This window comes from Entelurus aequoreus, linkage group LG04 (assembly GCF_033978785.1).
Source record: "Entelurus aequoreus isolate RoL-2023_Sb linkage group LG04, RoL_Eaeq_v1.1, whole genome shotgun sequence".
NCBI lineage: Eukaryota > Metazoa > Chordata > Actinopteri > Syngnathiformes > Syngnathidae > Entelurus > Entelurus aequoreus.
The window spans coordinates 17,387,878-17,410,501 of NC_084734.1; the positions used below are offsets into that span (position 1 = coordinate 17,387,878).

The window sequence follows — 22,624 nt, forward strand, 5'->3', positions numbered from 1 at the left end:
CGTGTCATCTCGGACGAAGCCCCCAAATTGTTGCGTCTGACCAGATGTTCCTCCAAGGGTAATTTAAAAACGCTGGTCAGTCCCAAGTTCCTTAGATGACATATAAACTGAAATCAAAAGTACCACCAGGGACAGGATAGGTATTTTGTAATTTATTTTCAAATATTTGAGAATAGAGACCAGCCTCGAACAACACATACAAATGCGTAGCCCAAGTTGATCTGAAAACATCCCGGAAAACACTCTCTTCTTCAATATCTCCCCTCGCCCTCACTTGTCTCACCTCAAACACATGCTCATTGTGTCTCTTATCTTGAGTCGGCCTGGGAAGTAAAGCAAGGAGGATTCCTCCTCTCTGCCTTCTACATCAAGGCCGGCCCCAGTGCAAGCACTTTGTCATTAGATGATTTGAAAGCAAAAGAGTACAATATGGAACATTAGCTATTTGTAGTATGACTATGAAAGTAAAGAAGTAACACAGAAATATGGATATATGAAAATATGTATATATCCTTCATAAGTAATGCGAGTTGGCCATTTTTAAGGACAGCAAACACACACACACACACACACACACACACACACACACACACACACACACACACACACACGCATACATGTCTTGCCTACTTTGTGTGGACCCACGTTTTGGTCAGTAGGTTGTGAGGGCCCCCCGTTCCACTATAGCTAGAATGATGAAAAAATATATCAAGCACTAGATGGGAGTAGAGAGTTGCAACCTCACTTCAGAATGCAAAACACACAAAGTAAAAACAAACAAAAAAATCACTTTTGTAGTTGTGAGGACCGACCGCTGTTGCTAGGTAGATTTGACCATACACACACATCGTAGTAAGTTATGCGAGTTGGCCATTTTTAAGGACAGCAAACACACACACACACACACACACACACACACACACACACACACACACACACACACACACACACACATACAGCAGGCCTAGACAGGAGCATCAGCGGGTCAAATATGCGAGAAAATGAGAGCAGACAGTGTTGACAAACAATGTTGCAACCTTGTGTGGGAACCGCAGGTGCAGAAACACAAAAGAAGAATCCCTGTGAGAGGGAGAAACTGGCAGAGAAATTTCCACGCAACGTTCATATTGTTGTTACTCAGCCAGCGTTTGCGGGTCTGATGGACCCGTTGCATTTTGTGGCTTTTAATGCCTCACAATCAAACACGTTTATGTTAAAATACTGCACAGATGTTTATTGGGATAAGGTAAACATCTGCAAAGGGTCCATCAGACCCACAAACACTGGCTGAGTAACAACAATATGAACATTACACAAGGGTTAAACCAATCAATCCACTTATTGTCATTGTCATATTAACATCCATTATACATGTCAACATAAATAAAGTACTATCTATCTATCTATCTATCTATCTATCTATCTATCTATCTATCTATCTATCTATCTATCTATCTATCTATCTATCTATCTATCTATCTATCTATCTATCTATCTATCTATCTATCTATCTATCTATCTATCTATCTATCTATCACAATTTAGTACACATACCCATGCAGAGATGATGCAGATCACTGGAGCTTAGTCTTCTGGTACAGCAGTAACAGTAGTTTTAGTTCAACATCTGACAATAGTGTCAACATAAGGCAGGCCCGGGCAATTATTTTGCCTTAGTGGGCCAAATTTAGAGAACAAAATTGTGTGTCTATTTTTAGGAACACTAATACAAAACCTCACAATAATGTCTGAATGCTAAAGGCGCTCATAAACAGGGTAACTTTTCAAAATGCGCTCGCTCGATGCAAGTTTACATTCAATTTGTAATTTTACATGGCGATTTGCAGCCTCTCCAAATTTGGTAATCGAAACTGCGACAACAATGCATGCTACAAACAGGTGGCGATACGATATTTACAGTTTAACCACTTTGTGGGGCTCAAAAAGAGAAAATACTGACACATTTAAGTTCATGTGTGAGACTGCTTCATGGATAAGTGAACACACCTGTAGTCCAGTAATTTTAGGAACACTAATACAAAAACCTCACGATAATGTCTGAATGCTAAAAACTTTATGACAGACCGCCTGAAAAAACGGAACAGGATTTTACATTAAGTGAATGAGACACCCGGAATATACATGAAAATAAAGAATGTGGGGTTTACAATATTAACCATGTATGTTGAAGAAGTTCATTTAGCCTACTGATGTGTATTTATAAATGGTTGATATATATAGGCTAGTAAGGTAAAGTTTTGCACCTGACAAGTTTCGGCTACCTTGCTTCTGCAGCCTTCATCAGAGGTGTCACGTGATGCTAGCGTGACGTCGTCAACTTGTGAGGTACAAAACTTTACCTTAATACCCTATATAAATCAACCATTTATAAATATTAACTATGAACGATAAAACACTGAATATTGACAACATATGAACGTCACACCCCCTCTCCATCCATATATTTCACAATCAAGTGAAACGCAACAAACACAGCAAAATATGAATGTGAAGGGTAAAAAAAAACCCTCACCTACAATCTGATATATCTGATAAGCTTTAGAACTTTGTTTTAAAAAACTCCTTCTGCATCTGTCAGGCTGGCCTCTCTGGAAACACTCTGTGGAAACGCACCCCACTCACACTGCTTGGTGCTTCGTCTGAGCTGCTATATTACCATAGTAACTAACTAAATTACCATAGTAACTAGTATATCATGCAAAAGCGCAGATTCCAACCATTGAAATACTTTGTATAGTTCAAGACTTACGGTCATTTCAAAACATCACTGCACAACATAATGGCAGCTACAGTTTCCATCTTAAAGATGTAAAAAAAATATTTGTGAATGTCCGGCGGGCCAGATTGAAAACCTTAACGGGCCACATGTGGCCCCGGGCCTTAATTTGCCCAGGTCTGACACAAGGTATCCGAACATAGTATTTGTTATTTAATAATCTTTGAATCAATACGTTCTCTCACTGTGTGTTATTTTTCTCTAAACAGGGAGGTGATGAGGAGGACTACAAAAGGATTTACACAAAGAAGATCAAACCCAGGCTTAAGTCTGAAGAACTCGGAGACGGAGTGGATGTGCGCACAGAACGGCACAGCAGCACAAGTAGTGACGGCAGCACAATAACAACGATCACCCGGCGTATCACCACCTACACTGTGGACATGCCGACTGGCATCAGTGAGCAACTGGAGCTTTCAGGCCCAGAGTTCAAAGGGCAAAGGCAAGAATCAGGGGCTGGCTCGCCTCATTTAAAGTTGTCACAGGGCAGTCCTTCTGGTGACGGGGGAGCTGAAGGAGGGGTTTTCTCTTACAAACTAGGGGGAAACGCAAACACTGGTAGTGGGCATGTTTCAATGGGAGGTGTGGGAAGTAGTGAGGTATTCACAACAGACAACGAAAACGGAGGGTCTGTACCAGAAAAAGGCAGGTCAATTTTTGTGACATCCATAGGTAAGACACAGATAGATGAGGGGGCAAAGGTGAGGTTACCTGAAGTGACTGTCACTCACCCACATGCAGAGGGATCAGGCACCATTCACATTCCAAACGTCTCAATGAGTGGAGGTTACACAAATGCTGGAAGCGACTTAAAAGGTCCTTCTGGGAACGCCAAGTACACCATGCAAACAAAAGTTACTGAGAGCAAATATGTTAAAGGTCCAGAAATGACTATTGAGGGGAAAAGGGGGGATTTCAAATCACCTCAGATAAATGTAACATCATTTGCAACGAAGGGGTCAACTTTTGATGTGGCGACTCCAAAGATAGAGGCAAATACTGAAGGCCAAGAAAGAAAAGGTGCAAAGGTTAGTTTAAATATTACCAAAGCTAACGTTTCAGGACCGAGCATTGACATGCCAAATGTGGAATTAAATCTAAAAAGCCCTGAACTCAAAGGTGACGTAGATGTGTCAGTACCACATATTGAAGGCGGTATAAAAGCTCCCAAAATTGGTATAAAAGGCTCAAAAGTTGACATTAAGGGATCGAATACTGGAATTGAATTTCCAAAAATGAAAATGCCAGAATTCGGTTTGAAAGGTTCAAAACAGGAGGGCCCAGACATTCATGCGGACCTTCCAAAGGCTAATATTAAGGTCAAAGTCCCAGAGGTTGATATTGAAGGCCCTGAGTTTGATACTGAAGGACCAGATGTTGACATAGACAGTCAAGGTTGGAAGATCAAAAGACCTGGATTCAAGATGCCGAAAACCTCTGGAATCAATGTCACCATGCCAACTGTGGATCTGAAAGGCTCTAAGTTCAAAGGTGGTGTGTCAGTACCAACTATTGAGGGGGGTATAAAAGTACCCAAAGGCGATTTAGACATCAAAGCCCCAAAATTGGACATCAGAGCGTCAGATGTTGACATTGACGTGGGTGGGAAAATCAAGGGACCAAAATTCCAGACGGGTAAAATCACAGGACCAAGCATCTCCACGCCCAATGTGGATTTACATCTGAAAGAACCTAACGTCAAAGGTAAAGTAGATGTGTCATTACCAACTATTGAGGGAGATTTCAGAGCCCCAGAAATTGAACTAAAAGGTGCCTACATTGACGTTAAGGGGCCTAACACTGGATTTGATTTACCAAAAGTCAAAATGCCAAAATTTGGCTTAAAAGGTCCGAAAGTCGCTGGTCCGGATGTCGATATAAACCTCCCCAAGGCTAATATTGATGTCGGGATACCTGATGTTGACGTCCGAGGCCCAGAATTTGATATGAATCTCCCAAAAGGTGATTTGGACCTCAAAGGTCCAAAATTGGATATCGAAACACCAGATGTTGACATTGACAGTACCGGTTGGAAGATTAAGGGACCTAAATTAAATATGCCAAAAATATCTGGACCAAACATCTCCATGCCCGATATGGACTTCAAATTGAAAGGTTCAAAAGTCAAAGGTGATGTAAATGTATCCGTACCAACTGTTGAAGGAGCTATCAAAGCACCAGAAGTTGAACTAAAAGGTGCCAAAGTTGACATTAAGGGCCCTAACACTGGATTTGAGTTACCGAAATTTAAAATGCCAGGATTTGGTGTTAAAGGATCTAAACTGGAGGGTCCAGACGTTGACATAAACCTCCCCAAAGCTAATATTGATGTCAAGGTTCCTGATGTTGACATTCGAGGCCCAGAATTTGACATCAATCTGCCAAAAGCTGATTTGGACATTAAAGGTCCAAAAGTGGATATCGAAACACCAGATGTTGACATGGACAGTACCGGTTGGAAGATTAAAGGACCTAAATTAAATATGCCAAAAATCTCAGCACCAAACATCTCCATGCCCAATATGGACTTCAAACTGAAAGGTCCGAAAGTCAAAGGTGATGTAAATGTCAATGTACCAACTGTCGAAGGAGAAATCAAAGCACCAGAAGTTGAACTAAAAGGTGCCAAAGTTGACATTAAGGGCCCTAACACTGGATTTGAGTTACCCAAATTCAAAATGCCAGGATTTGGTGTTAAAGGACCTAAACTGGAGGGTCCAGACGTTGACATAAACCTCCCCAAAGCTAATATAGATGTCAAAGTCCCTGATGTTGACATTCAAGGCCCAGAATTTGACATCAATCTGCCGAAAGCTGATTTGGATATCAAAGGTCCAAAATTGGATATCGAAACACCAGATGTTGACATGGACAGTACCGGTTGGAAAATTAAAGGACCTAAATTAAATATGCCAAAAATCTCAGCACCAAACATCTCCATGCCCAATATGGACTTCAAACTGAAAGGTCCAAAAGTCAAAGGTGATGTAAATGTCTCTGTACCAACTGTCGAAGGAGATATCAAAGCACCAGAAGTTGAACTAAAAGGTGCCAAAGTTGACATTAAGGGCCCTAACACTGGATTTGAGTTGCCGAAATTTAAAATGCCAGGATTTGGTGTTAAAGGACCTAAACTGGAGGGTCCAGACGTTGACATAAACCTCCCCAAAGCTAATATTGATGTCAAAGTCCCTGATGTTGACATTCAAGGCCCAGAATTTGACATCAATCTGCCGAAAGCTGATTTGGATATCAAAGGTCCAAAATTGGATATCGAAACACCAGATGTTAACATGGACAGTACCGGTTGGAAGATTAAAGGACCTAAATTAAATATGCCAAAAATCTCAGCACCAAACATCTCCATGCCCAATATGGACTTCAAACTGAAAGGTCCAAAAGTCAAGGGTGATGTAAATGTCTCTGTACCAACTGTTGAAGGAGATATCAAAGCACCAGAAGTTGAACTAAAAGGCGCCAAAGTTGACATTAAGGGCCCTAACACTGGATTTGAGTTGCCGAAATTTAAAATGCCAGGATTTGGTGTTAAAGGACCTAAACTGGAGGGTCCAGACGTTGATATAAACATCCCCAAAGCTAATATTGATGTCAAAGTCCCTGATGTTGACATTCGAGGCCCAGAATTTGACATCAATCTGCCAAAAGCTGATTTGGACATTAAAGGTCCAAAAGTGGATATCGAAACACCAGATGTTAACATGGACAGTACCGGTTGGAAGATTAAAGGACCGAAATTAAATATGCCAAAAATCTCAGCACCAAACATCTCCATGCCCAATATGGACTTCAAACTGAAAGGTCCGAAAGTCAAAGGTGATGTAAATGTCTCTGTACCAACTGTCGAAGGAGATATCAAAGCACCAGAAGTTGAACTAAAAGGTGCCAAAGTTGACATTAAGGGCCCTAACACTGGATTTGAGTTACCCAAATTCAAAATGCCAGGATTTGGTGTTAAAGGACCTAAACTGGAGGGTCCAGACGTTGACATAAACCTCCCCAAAGCTAATATTGATGTCAAAGTCCCTGATGTTGACATTCAAGGCCCAGCATTTGACATCAATCTGCCGAAAGCTGATTTGGATATCAAAGGTCCAAAATTGGATATCGAAACACCAGATGTTGACATGGACAGTACCGGTTGGAAGATTAAAGGACCTAAATTAAATATGCCAAAAATCTCAGCACCAAACATCTCCATGCCCAATATGGACTTCAAACTGAAAGGTCCGAAAGTCAAAGGTGATGTAAATGTCTCTGTACCAACTGTCGAAGGAGATATCAAAGCACCAGAACTTGAACTAAAAGGTGCCAAAGTTGACATTAAGGGCCCAAACACTGGATTTGAGTTACCGAAATTTAAAATGCCAGGATTTGGTGTTAAAGGACCTAAACTGGAGGGTCCAGACGTTGACATAAACCTCCCCAAAGCCAATATTGATGTCAAAGTCCCTGATGTTGACATTCAAGGCCCAGAATTTGACATCAATCTGCCGAAAGCTGATTTGGATATCAAAGGTCCAAAATTGGATATCGAAACACCAGATGTTGACATGGACAGTACCGGTTGGAAGATTAAAGGACCTAAATTAAATATGCCAAAAATCTCAGCACCAAACATCTCCATGCCCAATATGGACTTCAAACTGAAAGGTCCGAAAGTCAAAGGTGATGTAAATGTCTCTGTACCAACTATTGAAGGAGATATCAAAGCACCAGAAGTTGAACTAAAAGGTGCCAAAGTTGACATTAAGGGCCCTAACACTGGATTTGAGTTACCCAAATTTAAAATGCCAGGATTTGGTGTTAAAGGACCTAAACTGGAGGGTCCAGACGTTGACATAAACCTCCCCAAAGCTAATATTGATGTCAAAGTCCCTGATGTTGACATTCAAGGCCCAGCATTTGACATCAATCTGCCGAAAGCTGATTTGGATATCAAAGGTCCAAAATTGGATATCGAAACACCAGATGTTGACATGGACAGTACCGGTTGGAAGATTAAAGGACCTAAATTAAATATGCCAAAAATCTCAGCACCAAACATCTCCATGCCCAATATGGACTTCAAACTGAAAGGTCCAAAAGTCAAAGGTGATGTAAATGTCTCTGTACCAACTGTCGAAGGAGATATCAAAGCACCAGAAGTTGGACTAAAAGGTGCCAAAGTTGACATTAAGGGCCCAAACACTGGATTTGAGTTACCCAAATTTAAAATGCCAGGATTTGGCTTTAAAGGACCTAAACTTGAGGGTCCAGACGTTGACATAAACCTCCCCAAGGCTAATATTGATGTCAAAGTTCCTGATGTTGGCATTCATGGTCCAGACGTTGATATTAATCTGCCCAAAGCTGATTTGGACATAAAAGGTCCAAAATTGGATATCGAAACACCAGATGTTGACATTGACAGTCCCGGTTGGAAGATTAAGGGACCTAAATTAAATATGCCAAAAATATCTGGACCAAACATCTCCATGCCCAATATGGACTTCAAACTGAAAGGCCCAAAGGTCAAAGGAGATGTAGATGTGTCAGTACCAACTATTGAAGGAGATATAAAAGCACCAGGATTGGATATTGAAGGTCCAAAAGCAGACTTGAAAGGACCTAATATTGGATTTGAGTTACCGAAATTTAAAATGCCAGGATTTGGCTTTAAAGGACCTAAACTGGAGGGTCCAGACGTTGACATAAACCTCCCCAAGGCTAATATTGATGTCAAAGTTCCTGATGTTGGCATTCACGGCCCAAAAGTTGATATCAATCTGCCCAAAGCTGATTTGGACATCAAAGGTCCAAAATTGGATATTGAAACACCAGATGTTGACATTGACAGTCCCGGTTGGAAGATTAAGGGACCTAAATTAAATATGCCAAAAATATCTGGACCAAACATCTCCATGCCCAATATGGACTTCAAACTGAAAGGCCCAAAGGTCAAAGGAGATGTAGATGTGTCAGTACCAACTATTGAAGGAGATATAAAAGCACCAGGATTGGATATTGAAGGTCCAAAAGCAGACTTGAAAGGACCTAATATTGGATTTGAGTTACCGAAATTTAAAATGCCAGGATTTGGCTTTAAAGGACCTAAACTGGAGGGTCCAGACGTTGACATAAACCTCCCCAAGGCTAATATTGATGTCAAAGTTCCTGATGTTGGCATTCACGGCCCAAAAGTTGATATCAATCTGCCCAAAGCTGATTTGGACATCAAAGGTCCAAAATTGGATATTGAAACACCAGATGTTGACATTGACAGTCCCGGTTGGAAGATTAAGGGACCTAAATTAAATATGCCAAAAATATCTGGACCAAACATCTCCATGCCCAATATGGACTTCAAACTGAAAGGCCCAAAGGTCAAAGGAGATGTAGATGTCTCTGTACCAACTATTGAAGGAGATCTAAAAGCACCAGGATTGGATATCGAAGGTCCAAAAGCAGACTTCAAAGGACCCACAATTGGTTTTGGATTACCGAAATTCAAAATGCCAGAGTTTGGCTTCAAAGGACCTAAAATTGAGGGTCCAGATGTCGACATAAACCTCCCCAAAGGTAATATTGATGTCAAGGTTCCTGATGTTGGCATTGGAGGCCCAGAAGTTGATATCAATCTGCCGAAAGCTGATGTGGACATCAAAGTTCCAAAATTGGATATCGAAACACCTGATGTTGACATTGACAGTCCCGGTTGGAAGATAAAGGGACCTAAATTAAAGATGCCAAAAGTCTCAGGACCAAACATCTCCATGCCCAATGTGGACTTACATCTGAAAGGCCCAAAGGTCAAAGGAGATGTAGATGTGTCAGTACCAACTATTGAAGGAGATATCAAAGCACCAGAAATTGATATTAAAGGCCCAAGTGCTGACATTAAGGGGCATGTTGACATCCCTAGTCCTACTGGTAAGGTCAAAGGACATAAATTTAAGATGCCAAAACTTACAGGACCTCACATATCTCTGCCAGATGTGAATTTCAATCTGAAAGGCCCAAAAGTCAAAGGTGATGTAGATGTGTCAGTACCAAACATCGAGGGAGACATAAAAGCACCAGAACTTGATATCAAAGGCAAAAAAGTTGATGTGAAAGGTCCTTCAATTGGTTTTGGATTACCTAAATTCAAAATGCCAGAATTTGGATTTAAAAGCCCAAAACCGGAGGGTGCTGAAGTTGCTGTGAAACTTCCAAAGAGTGATATTTCCATCAAGGTCCCCGACGTTGACATTGAAGCTCCAAAAATGGATATCAAAGGACCAGATTTTGACATAGACACTCCAAGTGGCAAGATCAAAGGACCAAAATTCAAAATGCCAAAAATCTCAGGCCCACATATCTCCATGCCCGATGTGGATTTCAATATGAAGGGTCCTAAACTCAAAGGTGATGTAGATGTTTCGGTGCCAACAATTGAAGGAGATATCAAAGCACCAGGATTTGACATAAAAGGCCCAAATGTTGACATTAAGGGGCATAAGGCTGGATTTGAACTACCAAAAATGAAAATGCCAGATTTCGGCTTCAAAGGTCCGAAACTAGAGGGGCCTGACATTGATGTCAACCTTCCAAAGGCTAATATTGATGTCAATGTGCCTGATGTTGATATTCAAGGTCCAGGAATTGATATCAATCTGCCGAAAGCTGATTTGGACATCAAAGGTCCTAAAGTGGACATTGAAGGACCAGATATCGACAGTCCCAGTTGGAAGCTCAAGGGGCCTAACATTAAGATGCCAAAAATATCAGGCCCCAACATCACCATGCCAAACCTAGACTTCCATCTTAAAGGCCCAAAACTCAAAGGTGATGTAGATGTGTCAGTACCAACTATTGAAGGAGATATCAACGCACCAGGAATTGACATAAAAGGCCCAAAAGTTGACATTAAGGGGCCTAAAGCTGGATTTGAATTACCAAAAATGAAAATGCCAGATTTCGGCTTCAAGGGTCCAAAACTAGAGGGTCCTGACATCGACGTCAACCTTCCAGAGGCTAATATTGATGTCAATCTTCCAAAAGCTGATTTGGACATCAAAGGTCCTAAAGTGGACATTGAAGGACCAGATATCGACAGTCCCAGTTGGAAGCTCAAGGGGCCTAACTTTAAGATGCCAAAAATATCAGGCCCCAACATCACCATGCCAAACCTAGACTTCCATCTTAAAGGCCCAAAGGTCAAAGGTGATGTAGATGTGTCAGTACCAACTATTGAAGGAGATATCAACGCACCAGGAATTGACATAAAAGGCCCAAAAGTTGACATTAAGGGGCCTAAAGCTGGATTTGAATTACCAAAAATGAAAATGCCAGATTTCGGCTTCAAGGGTCCAAAACTAGAGGGTCCTGACATCGACGTCAACCTTCCAGAGGCTAATATTGATGTCAATCTTCCAAAAGCTGATTTGGACATCAAAGGTCCTAAAGTGGACATTGAAGGACCAGATATCGACAGTCCCAGTTGGAAGCTCAAGGGGCCTAACTTTAAGATGCCAAAAATATCAGGCCCCAACATCACCATGCCAAACCTAGACTTCCATCTTAAAGGCCCAAAGGTCAAAGGTGATGTAGATGTGTCAGTACCAACTATTGAAGGAGATATCAACGCACCAGGAATTGACATAAAAGGCCCAAAAGTTGACATTAAGGGCCCTAAAGCTGGATTTGAATTACCAAAAATGAAAATGCCAGATTTCGGCTTCAAGGGTCCAAAACTAGAGGGTCCTGACATCGACGTCAACCTTCCAGAGGCTAATATTGATGTCAATCTTCCAAAAGCCGATTTGGACATCAAAGGCCCTAAAGTGGACATTGAAGGACCAGATATCGACAGTCCCAGTTGGAAGCTTAAGGGGCCTAACTTTAAGATGCCAAAAATATCAGGCCCCAACATCACCATGCCAAACCTAGACTTCCATCTTAAAGGCCCAAAGGTCAAAGGTGATGTAGACGTGTCAGTACCAACTATTGAAGGAGATATCAACGCACCAGGAATTGACATAAAAGGCCCAAAAGTTGACATTAAGGGGCCTAAAGCTGGATTTGAATTACCAAAAATGAAAATGCCAGATTTTGGCTTCAAGGGTCCAAAACTAGAGGGTCCTGACATCGACGTCAACCTTCCAGAGGCTAATATTGATGTCAATCTTCCAAAAGCTGATTTGGACATCAAAGGTCCTAAAGTGGACATTGAAGGACCAGATATCGACAGTCCCAGTTGGAAGCTCAAGGGGCCTAACTTTAAGATGCCAAAAATATCAGGCCCCAACATCACCATGCCAAACCTAGACTTCCATCTTAAAGGCCCAAAGGTCAAAGGTGATGTAGACGTGTCAGTACCAACTATTGAAGGAGATATCAACGCACCAGGAATTGACATAAAAGGCCCAAAAGTTGACATTAAGGGGCCTAAAGCTGGATTTGAATTACCAAAAATGAAAATGCCCCAATTTGGTTTCAAAGGTTCAAAAATCGAAGGTCCGGACATTGATGTGGACCTTCCTCAGGGTAATATTGATGTCAAGGTTCCTGCGGTTGATGTCAGTCTTCCAAAAGCTGATTTGGATATCAAAGGCCCTAAGGTGGACATTCAAGGACCAGACATTGACAGTTCCAGTTGGAAGTTTAAAGGACCTAATTTTAAGATGCCAAAAATCTCAGGCCCAAGCATATCCATGCCAGATGTGGATTTCAATATGAAAAGCCCTAAACTCAAAGGTGATGTAGATGTGTCAGTGCCAACAATTGAAGGAGATATCAAAGCACCAGGAATTGACATAAAAGCCCCAAAAGTTGACATTAAGGGGCCTAAAGCTGGATTTGAATTACCAAAAATGAAAATGCCAGATTTCGGCTTCAAGGGTCCAAAACTAGAGGGTCCTGACATCGACGTCAACCTTCCAGAGGCTAATATTGATGTCAATCTTCCAAAAGCTGATTTGGACATCAAAGGTCCTAAAGTGGACATTGAAGGACCAGATATCGACAGTCCCAGTTGGAAGCTCAAGGGGCCTAACTTTAAGATGCCAAAAATATCAGGCCCCAACATCACCATGCCAAACCTAGACTTCCATCTTAAAGGCCCAAAACTCAAAGGTGATGTAGATGTGTCAGTGCCAACTATTGAAGGAGATATCAACGCACCAGGAATTGACATAAAAGGCCCAAAAGTTGACATTAAGGGGCCTAAAGCTGGATTTGAACTACCAAAAATGAAAATGCCCCAATTTGGTTTCAAAGGTTCAAAAATCGAAGGTCCAGACATTGATGTGGACCTTCCTCAGGGTAATATTGATGTCAAGGTTCCTGCGGTTGATGTCAGTCTTCCAAAAGCTGATTTGGACATCAAAGGCCCTAAGGTGGACATTCAAGGACCAGACATTGACAGTCCCAGTTGGAAGTTTAAAGGACCTAATTTTAAGATGCCAAAAATCTCAGGCCCAAGCATATCCATGCCAGATGTGGACTTCAATATGAAAAGCCCTAAACTCAAAGGTGATGTAGATGTGTCTGTGCCAACTATTGAAGGAGATATCAACGCACCAGGAATTGACATAAAAGGCCCAAAAGTTGACATTAAGGGGCCTAAAGCTGGATTTGAATTACCAAAAATGAAAATGCCAGATTTTGGCTTCAAGGGTCCAAAACTAGAGGGTCCTGACATCGATGTCAACCTTCCAGAGGCTAATATTGATGTCAATCTTCCAAAAGCTGATTTGGACATCAAAGGTGCTAAAGTGGACGTTGAAGGACCAGATATCGACAGTCCCAGTTGGAAGCTCAAGGGGCCTAACTTTAAGATGCCAAAAATATCAGGCCCCAACATCACCATGCCAAACCTAGACTTCCATCTTAAAGGCCCAAAACTCAAAGGTGATGTAGATGTGTCAGTACCAACTATTGAAGGAGATCTCAACGCACCAGGAATTGACATAAAAGGCCCAAAAGTTGACATTAAGGGGCCTAAAGCTGGATTTGAATTACCAAAAATGAAAATGCCCCAATTTGGTTTCAAAGGTTCAAAAATAGAAGGTCCGGATATTGATGTGGACCTTCCTCAGGGTAATATTGATGTCAAGGTTCCTGCGGTCGATGTCAGTCTTCCAAAAGCTGATTTGGACATCAAAGGCCCTAAGGTGGACATTCAAGGACCAGACATTGACAGTCCCAGTTGGAAGTTTAAAGGACCTAATTTTAAGATGCCAAAAATCTCAGGCCCAAGCATATCCATGCCAGATGTGGATTTCAATATGAAAAGCCCTAAACTCAAAGGTGATGTAGATGTGTCAGTGCCAACAATTGAAGGAGATATCAACGCTCCCGGAATTGACATAAAAGGCCCAAAAGTTGACATTAAGGGGCCTAAAGCTGGATTTGAATTACCAAAAATGAAAATGCCAGATTTCGGCTTCAAGGGTCCTAAACTAGAGGGCCCTGACATTGACGTCAACCTTCCAAAGGCTAATATTGATGTAAATCTTCCAAAAGCCGATTTGGACATCAAAGGCCCTAAAGTGGACATTGAAGGACCAGATATCGACAGTCCCAGTTGGAAGCTCAAGGGGCCTAACTTTAAGATGCCTAAAATATCAGGCCCCAACATCACCATGCCAAACCTAGACTTCCATCTTAAAGGCCCAAAACTTAAAGGTGATGTAGATGTGTCAGTACCAACTATTGAAGGAGAAATAAACGCACCAGAAGTGGATATCAAAGGCCCAAAAGTTGACGTCAAGGGGCCTAAGGCTGGATTTGAATTACCAAAAATGAAAATGCCAGATTTCGGCTTCAAGGGTCCAAAACTAGAAGGTCCTGACATTGACCTCAACCTTCCAGAGGCTAATATTGATGTCAATCTTCCTAAAGCCGATTTGGACATCAAAGGCCCTAAAGTGGACATTGAAGGACCAGATATCGACAGTCCCAGTTGGAAGCTAAAGGGGCCTAACTTTAAGATGCCAAAAATATCAGGCCCCAACATCACCATGCCAAACCTAGACTTCAATCTTAAAGGCCCAAAACTCAAAGGTGATGTAGATGTGTCAGTGCCAACAATTGAAGGAGATATCAACGCACCAGGAATTGACATAAAAGGCCCAAAAGTTGACATTAAGGGGCCTAAAGCTGGATTTGAATTACCAAAAATGAAAATGCCAGATTTCGGCTTCAAGGGTCCAAAACTAGAGGGCCCTGACATTGACATTAAAGGCCCTAATGTTGATGTCAATCTTCCAAAAGCTGATTTGGACATCAAAGGTCCTAAAGTGGACATTGAAGGACCAGATATCGACAGTCCCAGTTGGAAGCTCAAGGGGCCTAACTTTAAGATGCCAAAAATATCAGGCCCCAACATCACCATGCCAAACCTAGACTTCCATCTTAAAGGCCCAAAGGTCAAATGTGATGTAGATGTGTCAGTACCAACTATTGAAGGAGATATCAACGCACCAGGAATTGACATAAAAGGCCCAAAAGTTGACATTAAGGGGCCTAAAGCTGGATTTGAATTACCAAAAATGAAAATGCCCCAATTTGGTTTCAAAGGTTCAAAAATCGAAGGTCCGGACATTGATGTGGACCTTCCTCAGGGTAATATTGATGTCAAGGTTCCTGAGGTTGATGTCAGTCTTCCAAAAGCTGATTTGGACATCAAAGGCCCTAAGGTGGACATTCAAGGACCAGATATTGACAGTCCCAGTTGGAAGTTTAAAGGACCTAATTTTAAGATGCCAAAAATCTCAGGACCAAACATCTCCATGCCAGATGTGGATTTTGATATGAAAGGCCCTAACCTCAAAGGTGATGTAAATGTTTCGGTGCCAACAATTAAAGGAGATATCAAAGCACCAGGACTTGATATAAAAGGCCCAAATGTTGACATTAAGGGGCCTAAGGCTGGATTTGAATTGCCAAAAATGAAAATGCCAGATTTTGGCTTCAAGGGTCCAAAACTAGAGGGCCCTGACATTGACATTAAAGGCCCTAATGTTGATGTCAATCTTCCAAAAGCTGATTTGGACATCAAAGGTCCTAAAGTGGACATTGAAGGACCAGATATCGACAGTCCCAGTTGGAAGCTCAAGGGGCCTAACATTAAGATGCCAAAAATATCAGGCCCCAACATCACCATGCCAAACCTAGACTTCCATCTTAAAGGCCCAAAACTTAAAGGTGATGTAGATGTGTCAGTACCAACTATTGAAGGAGAAATAAACGCACCAGAAGTGGATATCAAAGGCCCAAAAGTTGACATCAAGGGACCAAAGACAGGATTCGAATTACCAAAAATAAAAATGCCCCAATTTGGTTTAAAAGGTACAAAGCTTGAAGGTCCGGACATTGATGTGGACCTTCCTCGGGCTAATATTGATGTGAATGTCCCTGGGGTTGATATCAGTCTTCCAAAAACTGATTTGGACATCAAAGGACCAAATGTTGACATTGACAGTGGTAAGATCAAGGGGCCAAAAATGAAGATGCCAAAACTTTCAGGACCAAACATCACTTTGCCAGATGTGGATTTTCATCTAAAAGGTCCTAAAGGCAAAGATGGTGACCTAAGCCTCCCAAAATTCAAGGGTGACATTGAAGGAAACATTCAATTACCAAAAGCTGAACTTGACGTCGCAGATGTCACGCTTGAAGTTCCTGAAATCGGCGGTAAGAAATCGAAATTTAAAATGCCAAAGTTTGGATTCCGGGGTCCAAAGAAAGGTAAAGTTGATATAAAAGTACCAGGCGCTGCTGTAAAAGGTCCCAAGTTGGAGACTCCTGATGTTAACATTAAACTACCTAAGGCAAATGTTGATGTTGACATTGACAGTCCCAGCAGTAAGATCAAAGGACCAAAATTCAAGATGCCAGATGTGGACTTCCATCTGAAAGGCCCTAAAATTACAGGTGATTTGAACATGTCAGTACCAAATATTGAGGGAGATATCAAAGGACCCTCAATTGATATCAAAGGTCCAGAAGGTGACATCAAAGGACCTAGTGCTGGATTTGAAATGCCAAAATTCAAGATGCCACAATTTGGATTTAAAGGTTCACAATTGCAGGGTCCTGACATTGATATAGACCTTCCCAAAGCTAATATTAATGCTAAGATCCCTGAGGTTGGCCTTCAAGGCCCTGAATTTGATGTCAGTCTTCCGAAAGCTGATTTGAACATCAAAAGCCCTAAGGTAGACATCCAAGGACCAGATGTTGACATGGACAGTCCCAGTTGGAAACTCAAGGGGCCTAATTTTAAGATGCCAAAAATCTCAGGCCCAAGCATATCCATGCCAGATGTGGATTTCAATATGAAAAGCCCTAAACTCAAAGGTGATGTAGATGTGTCAGTGCCAACATTTGAAGGAGATATCAAAGCACCAGGAATTGATATAAAAGGCCCAAATGTTGACATTAAGGGGCATAAGGGTGGATTTGAATTACCAAAAATGAAAATGCCAGGTTTTGGTTTCAAGGGTCCAAAACTAGAGGGCCCTGACATTGACGTCAACCTTCCAAAGGCTAATATTGATGTCAAGGTCCCTAACGTTGATGTCAATCTTCCAAAAGCTGATTTGGACATCAAAGGCCCTAAAGTGGACATTCAAGGACCAGATGTTGACATGGACAGTCCGAGTTGGAAACTCAAGGGACCTAATTTTAAGATGCCAAAAATCTCAGGCCCAAGCATATCCATGCCAGATGTGGATTTCAATATGAAAAGCCCTAAACTCAAAGGTGATATAGATGTGTCAGTGCCAACATTTGAAGGAGATATCAAAGCACCAGGAATTGACATAAAAGGCCCAAATGTTGACATTAAGGGGCATAAGGGTGGATTTGAATTACCAAAAATGAAAATGCCAGGTTTTGGCTTCAAGGGTCCAAAACTAGAGGGTCCTGACATCGACGTCAACCTTCCAGAGGCTAATATTGATGTCAAGGTCCCTAACGTTGATGTCAATCTTCCAAAAGCTGATTTAGACATCAAAGGCCCTAAAGTGGACATTCAAGGACCAGATGTTGACATGGACAGTCCGAGTTGGAAACTCAAAGGGCCTAATTTTAAGATGCCCAAAATATCAGGCCCAAGCATATCCATGCCAGATGTGGATTTCAATATGAGAGGCCCTAAACTCAAAGGTGATGTAGATGTGTCAGTGCCAACATTTGAAGGAGATATCAAAGCACCAGGAATTGACATAAAAGGCCCAAATGTTGACATTAAGGGGCATAAGGGTGGATTTGAATTACCAAAAATGAAAATGCCAGGTTTTGGCTTCAAGGGTCCAAAACTAGAGGGCCCTGACATTGACGTCAACCTTCCAAAGGCTAATATTGATGTCAAGGTCCCTAACGTTGATGTCAATCTTCCAAAAGCTGATTTGGACATCAAAGGCCCTAAAGTGGACATTCAAGGACCAGATGTTGACATGGACAGTCCGAGTTGGAAACTCAAAGGGCCTAATTTTAAGATGCCCAAAATATCAGGCCCAAGCATATCCATGCCAGATGTGGATTTCAATATGAGAGGCCCTACACTCAAAGGTGATGTAGATGTGTCAGTGCCATCATTTGAAGGAGATATCAACGCACCAGGAATTGATATAAAAGGCCCAAATGTTGACATTAAGGGGCATAAGGGTGGATTTGAATTACCAAAAATGAAAATGCCAGGTTTTGGCTTCAAGGGTCCAAAACTAGAGGGCCCTGACATTGACGTCAACCTTCCAAAGGCTAATATTGATGTCAAGGTCCCTAACGTTGATGTCAATCTTCCAAAAGCTGATTTGGACATCAAAGGCCCTAAAGTGGACATTCAAGGACCAGATGTTGACATGGACAGTCCGAGTTGGAAGATAAAGGGACCAAATTTTAAGATGCCAAAAATCTCAGGTCCAAATATCTCCATGCCCGATGTAAATTTTAATATGAAAGGCCCTAAACTCAAAGGTGATGTAGATGTGTCAGTTCCAACAATGAAAGGAGATATCGAAGCACCAGGAATTGATATAAAAGGCCCAAATGTCGACATTAAGGGGCATAAGTCTGGATTTGGATTACCCAAAATGAAAATGCCAGAGTTCGGCTTCAAGGGTCCAAAACTGGAGGGTCCTGACATTGACGTCAACCTTCCAAAGGCTAATATTGATATCAAGGTCCCAGAGGTTGACATTAAAGGCCCTAATGTTGATGTCAGTCTTCCAAAAGCTGATTTGGATATCAAAGGACCAAAAGTGGACATTGAAGGACCAGATGTTGACATCAACAGTCCCAGTTGGAAGCTCAAGGGACCTAATATAAAAATGCCAAAAATCTCAGGGCCCAACATCAGTATGCCAAATCTGGACTTCAATCTTAAAGGCCCAAAACTCAAAGGTGATGTAGATGTGTCAGTACCAACTTTTGAAGGAGATATAAATACACCAGAAGTGGATATCAAAGGCCCAAAGATTGACATTGAGGGATCGAAGACAGGATTTGAACTTCCAAGTATAAAAATGCCACAATTTGGTTTCAAAGGTTCAAATGTCAAGGGTCCAGGTATTGATGTCAAAGTCCCTGAGGTTGGCCTTAAAGGCCCTGAATTTGATGTCAGTCTTCCGAAAGGTAACTTGGACATTAAAGGCCCCAAAGTGGACATCCAAGGACCGGATGTTGACATGGACAGTCCCAGTTGGAAAATCAAGGGACCAAAATTCAAGATGCCAAAAATCACAGGACCAAACATATCGATGCCCGATGTGGATTTTAATATGGAAGGCCCCAAACTCAAGGGTGATTTAGATGTGTCCGTACCAAACATAGAAGGGGACATAAAAGTACCAGCAGTGGATGTCAAAGGTCCAAAGGTTCAAATTGAGAACCCTACGACTGGAATTTCCTTTCCAAAATTTAAAATGCCTGAATTTGGCTTTAAAAGTCCAAATCTGGAAGGTCCGGACATTGACGTCAAACTTCCAAAGGCTGATATTGATATCAAGGTTCCAAAGGTCGACATAGAAGGACCAGATGTTGACATTGGCAGCCCGAGTGGTAATATCAAGGGACCTAAATTAAAGCTCCCAGGAGGAAAGATCACGATGCCAAAAGTTGATTTAAATGTGAAAAATCCTGGCCTCAAAGGTAGTATGGATGTGACAGCACCACATTTTGGTGGAAAAATAAAAACACCAGAATTGGACTTAAAAAGTCCAAGAGTTGACATCAAAGGCTCCAGGGGTGAATTTGAAGGTCCCAGTATCAAAGGAAATGTGGATGCTTCCTATCCTGATGTAGATGTTAACATCAAAGGGAAAAAGGGTAAATTCAAACTTCCTAAAGTCACAGGAAAGGGAAAGAAATCACATTTTGAGACCGAAACACCAACAATTGACGTAGATGTAGATACACCTAAAATTAATGTCCACGGAACAAAAGTTAAAAAGCCACTGTTTGGTAAGCTACATTTTCCTGATGTGGAATTTGATATCAAATCCCCAAAAGTGAAAGGTGATGGATCTTTATCCGAGGAGCTGAAATCCCCCAACATTGGCTTACATGGTTCTGTTAGCAACAGTCAGGACTTTACCCTTGAAGGCTCAGATGTGACATTAAAAACACCCCAGATCAGAATGTCAGGCTTTGAATCCGACAGCGCCATCGGTGGCCTTCGATATCCAGAGGGTACAGTGAAATTTCCAAAGCTCAAGTTCCCAAGGTTCGGTTTTAGTCTGCCCCACTTTGAGGACCAGGCGGGCGGTGGAAAGGTTGCGGCTAGTGGAGAGCTTCACGGCTCACAGAGCATCACAGCTTCTAGTCCGGAAATAAGGCAAAGTGAAGGAAAAATAAAGGTTAAGATACCAAATTTTTTTGGAAAATCAAAAGCAAAGGGCCGGAGTGCAGGTGATCTTCGGGGATCAGAGGCAGAACTGAGTACAGGTGGAAAAGGCAAGGTCTCGAAAGAATTCAGTGTACATAGTGTAGAGGGGAAGTTACATTTAGAGGGTGATGCTGGACTCAGTGTTTCGCCCAAAAGCAAGTCTGCGTCACTGGATCTTTACAAAAAGTCAAGGCATCGCTCTTCGAGCGATGAGGGTGGGCTCTCAGTTCGTTCCCCTTCGGGACACCTCGAAGCGGAGGGCGCTGATATTTCACTTGACCTTAAAGAAACAAAGATCAAAGGAAAGAAAGGCAAGTTGAAGTTTGGCACCTTTGGGGGTCTGGGTTCCAAGTCCAAGGGCTCGTATGAAGTGACGTACGGTGAGGGTAGTGCAGAGGGAGTGGAGGGAAGCGCGGGCGTGTCGTTGACCACGCCCAAATCGAGGCTGTCGTCGACGTCGTCGTCGTCCAGCAGTGACATTGGGGCAAAGGGTGCGTTCAAATTACCTAAAATTGAACTCTCTGTATCACCAAAAGACGAATAATCAATTGATCAACTAAATATGTTCTTTCCGTACGGGAAATACGTCAAAGCCAGAGAGAAAATGAATACAAGTCATCTCATAAGCGACATAGGAGAACGTACAAAGCCCCGTCAAAACTGTAAATAAGATCAAAATGTATTAATAGATATTGTTTTTTGTACATAGTCAAGATTTATTGAGCATATACCATCAAATGACTTCATTACGGTTATTTTGTCCTGTTTCATTCAATTAAAACGTGTTCATAAATGGTTGTGGTATATTTCTACACAGGGTCTGTTCCACAGAACAGATAGTCGTCGTTTGAAGGAAAGTCTTGTCCGTACATTTATAAACAGTTTTACTTCAACGCTTGGATTTTTGTGTAATCGGCGCAGAAACATTTCTCCCATCCAAAACCGGCCCCTGTATAACATATGCTTTTATTGTGAAGATGTTTAATCCGTCGTAATTGCACAGACAGTCACTATGTTTAGAAACTCATGTATTTTTCTGCACACTTTGTCGTCCTTCAAAAGTTTTATCCACATTTCGTCTGTTTTTTTTTTTTTTTCCCCCATTCTAATCTGTTTTATTGTATTGTTCTGGTCGCATCTACTCCCATCACGCAAATAAAAATGAAATGAAATGTCATTGTTGGTGTTCATACATTTATCATATCTGTGATCAGAATTGTTTTATCTTCCATTTTGTGTGCATTCTGTCCGATAAACTAAATAAATTGTATAGAATTACTGGAGAGTGTTTGTTTCTTCTTATTGTTTTTGTTCATTATGGAACAATCCTTACATCTTAAAGGGGAACTGCACTTTTTTTTGGAATTTTTCCCATCGCTCACAATTATTATGAAAGACATGACGACGGATGTATTTTTTTTCAAAGCATTCTTACTCGTAAATAAACGTGAATACTTACAACTGAGCCAATATTCGGCACCACAGTTTATTAAAGTATAAAAAGTACAGTTTTTTTTTTCATTTAGAGAAAAATGCTGTAAAAACCACAGTAAATTTCACAATTTTAACATTGCTACTTTTACATTGCACAATTTGATGGATAACTTGATTTGAAACCATTATTATTAGTATTTATATTCGGTTCTACTTAAAAAATGGTTTGAATGTTTGATAATGTATTTTTGCATATATATAAATTAACATAATTTGCTTATACATGGAGTACATTTTTTTTCTTCCAAAATACAAAGAAATAATACATTTAGTCCTCTATTCGGCACCACAGTTTATTAAAGTATAAAAAGTACAGTTTTTTTTCCATTTAGAGATAAATGCTGTAAAAACCACAGTAAATTTCACAATTTTACCATGAAATCTATTGCTACTTTTACATTGCACAATTTGATGGATAACTTGCTTTGAAATCATTATTATTAGGATTTATATTCTAT

General features: G+C 41.3%; 1 protein-coding gene and 1 long non-coding RNA gene across 2 annotated transcripts in view; both read left to right on the forward strand.

The window, feature by feature from the left end:
* The window catches only part of LOC133648342 (neuroblast differentiation-associated protein AHNAK-like), a 43,668-nt gene extending 21,713 nt beyond the window's left edge, over positions 1-21,955 (forward strand). The window contains exons 5-6 of the mRNA XM_062044337.1: positions 3,007-13,879; positions 13,928-21,955. Of these exons, the coding sequence (XP_061900321.1) occupies positions 3,007-13,879; positions 13,928-21,216 (18,162 nt within the window). The 3' untranslated portion in view covers positions 21,217-21,955. The remainder of the gene's footprint in view (positions 1-3,006; positions 13,880-13,927) is intronic.
* LOC133648343 (uncharacterized) overlaps positions 1-22,624 on the forward strand; it is a 228,116-nt gene that overhangs the window by 171,442 nt on the left and 34,050 nt on the right. The gene's annotated exons all lie outside the window — the stretch shown is intronic.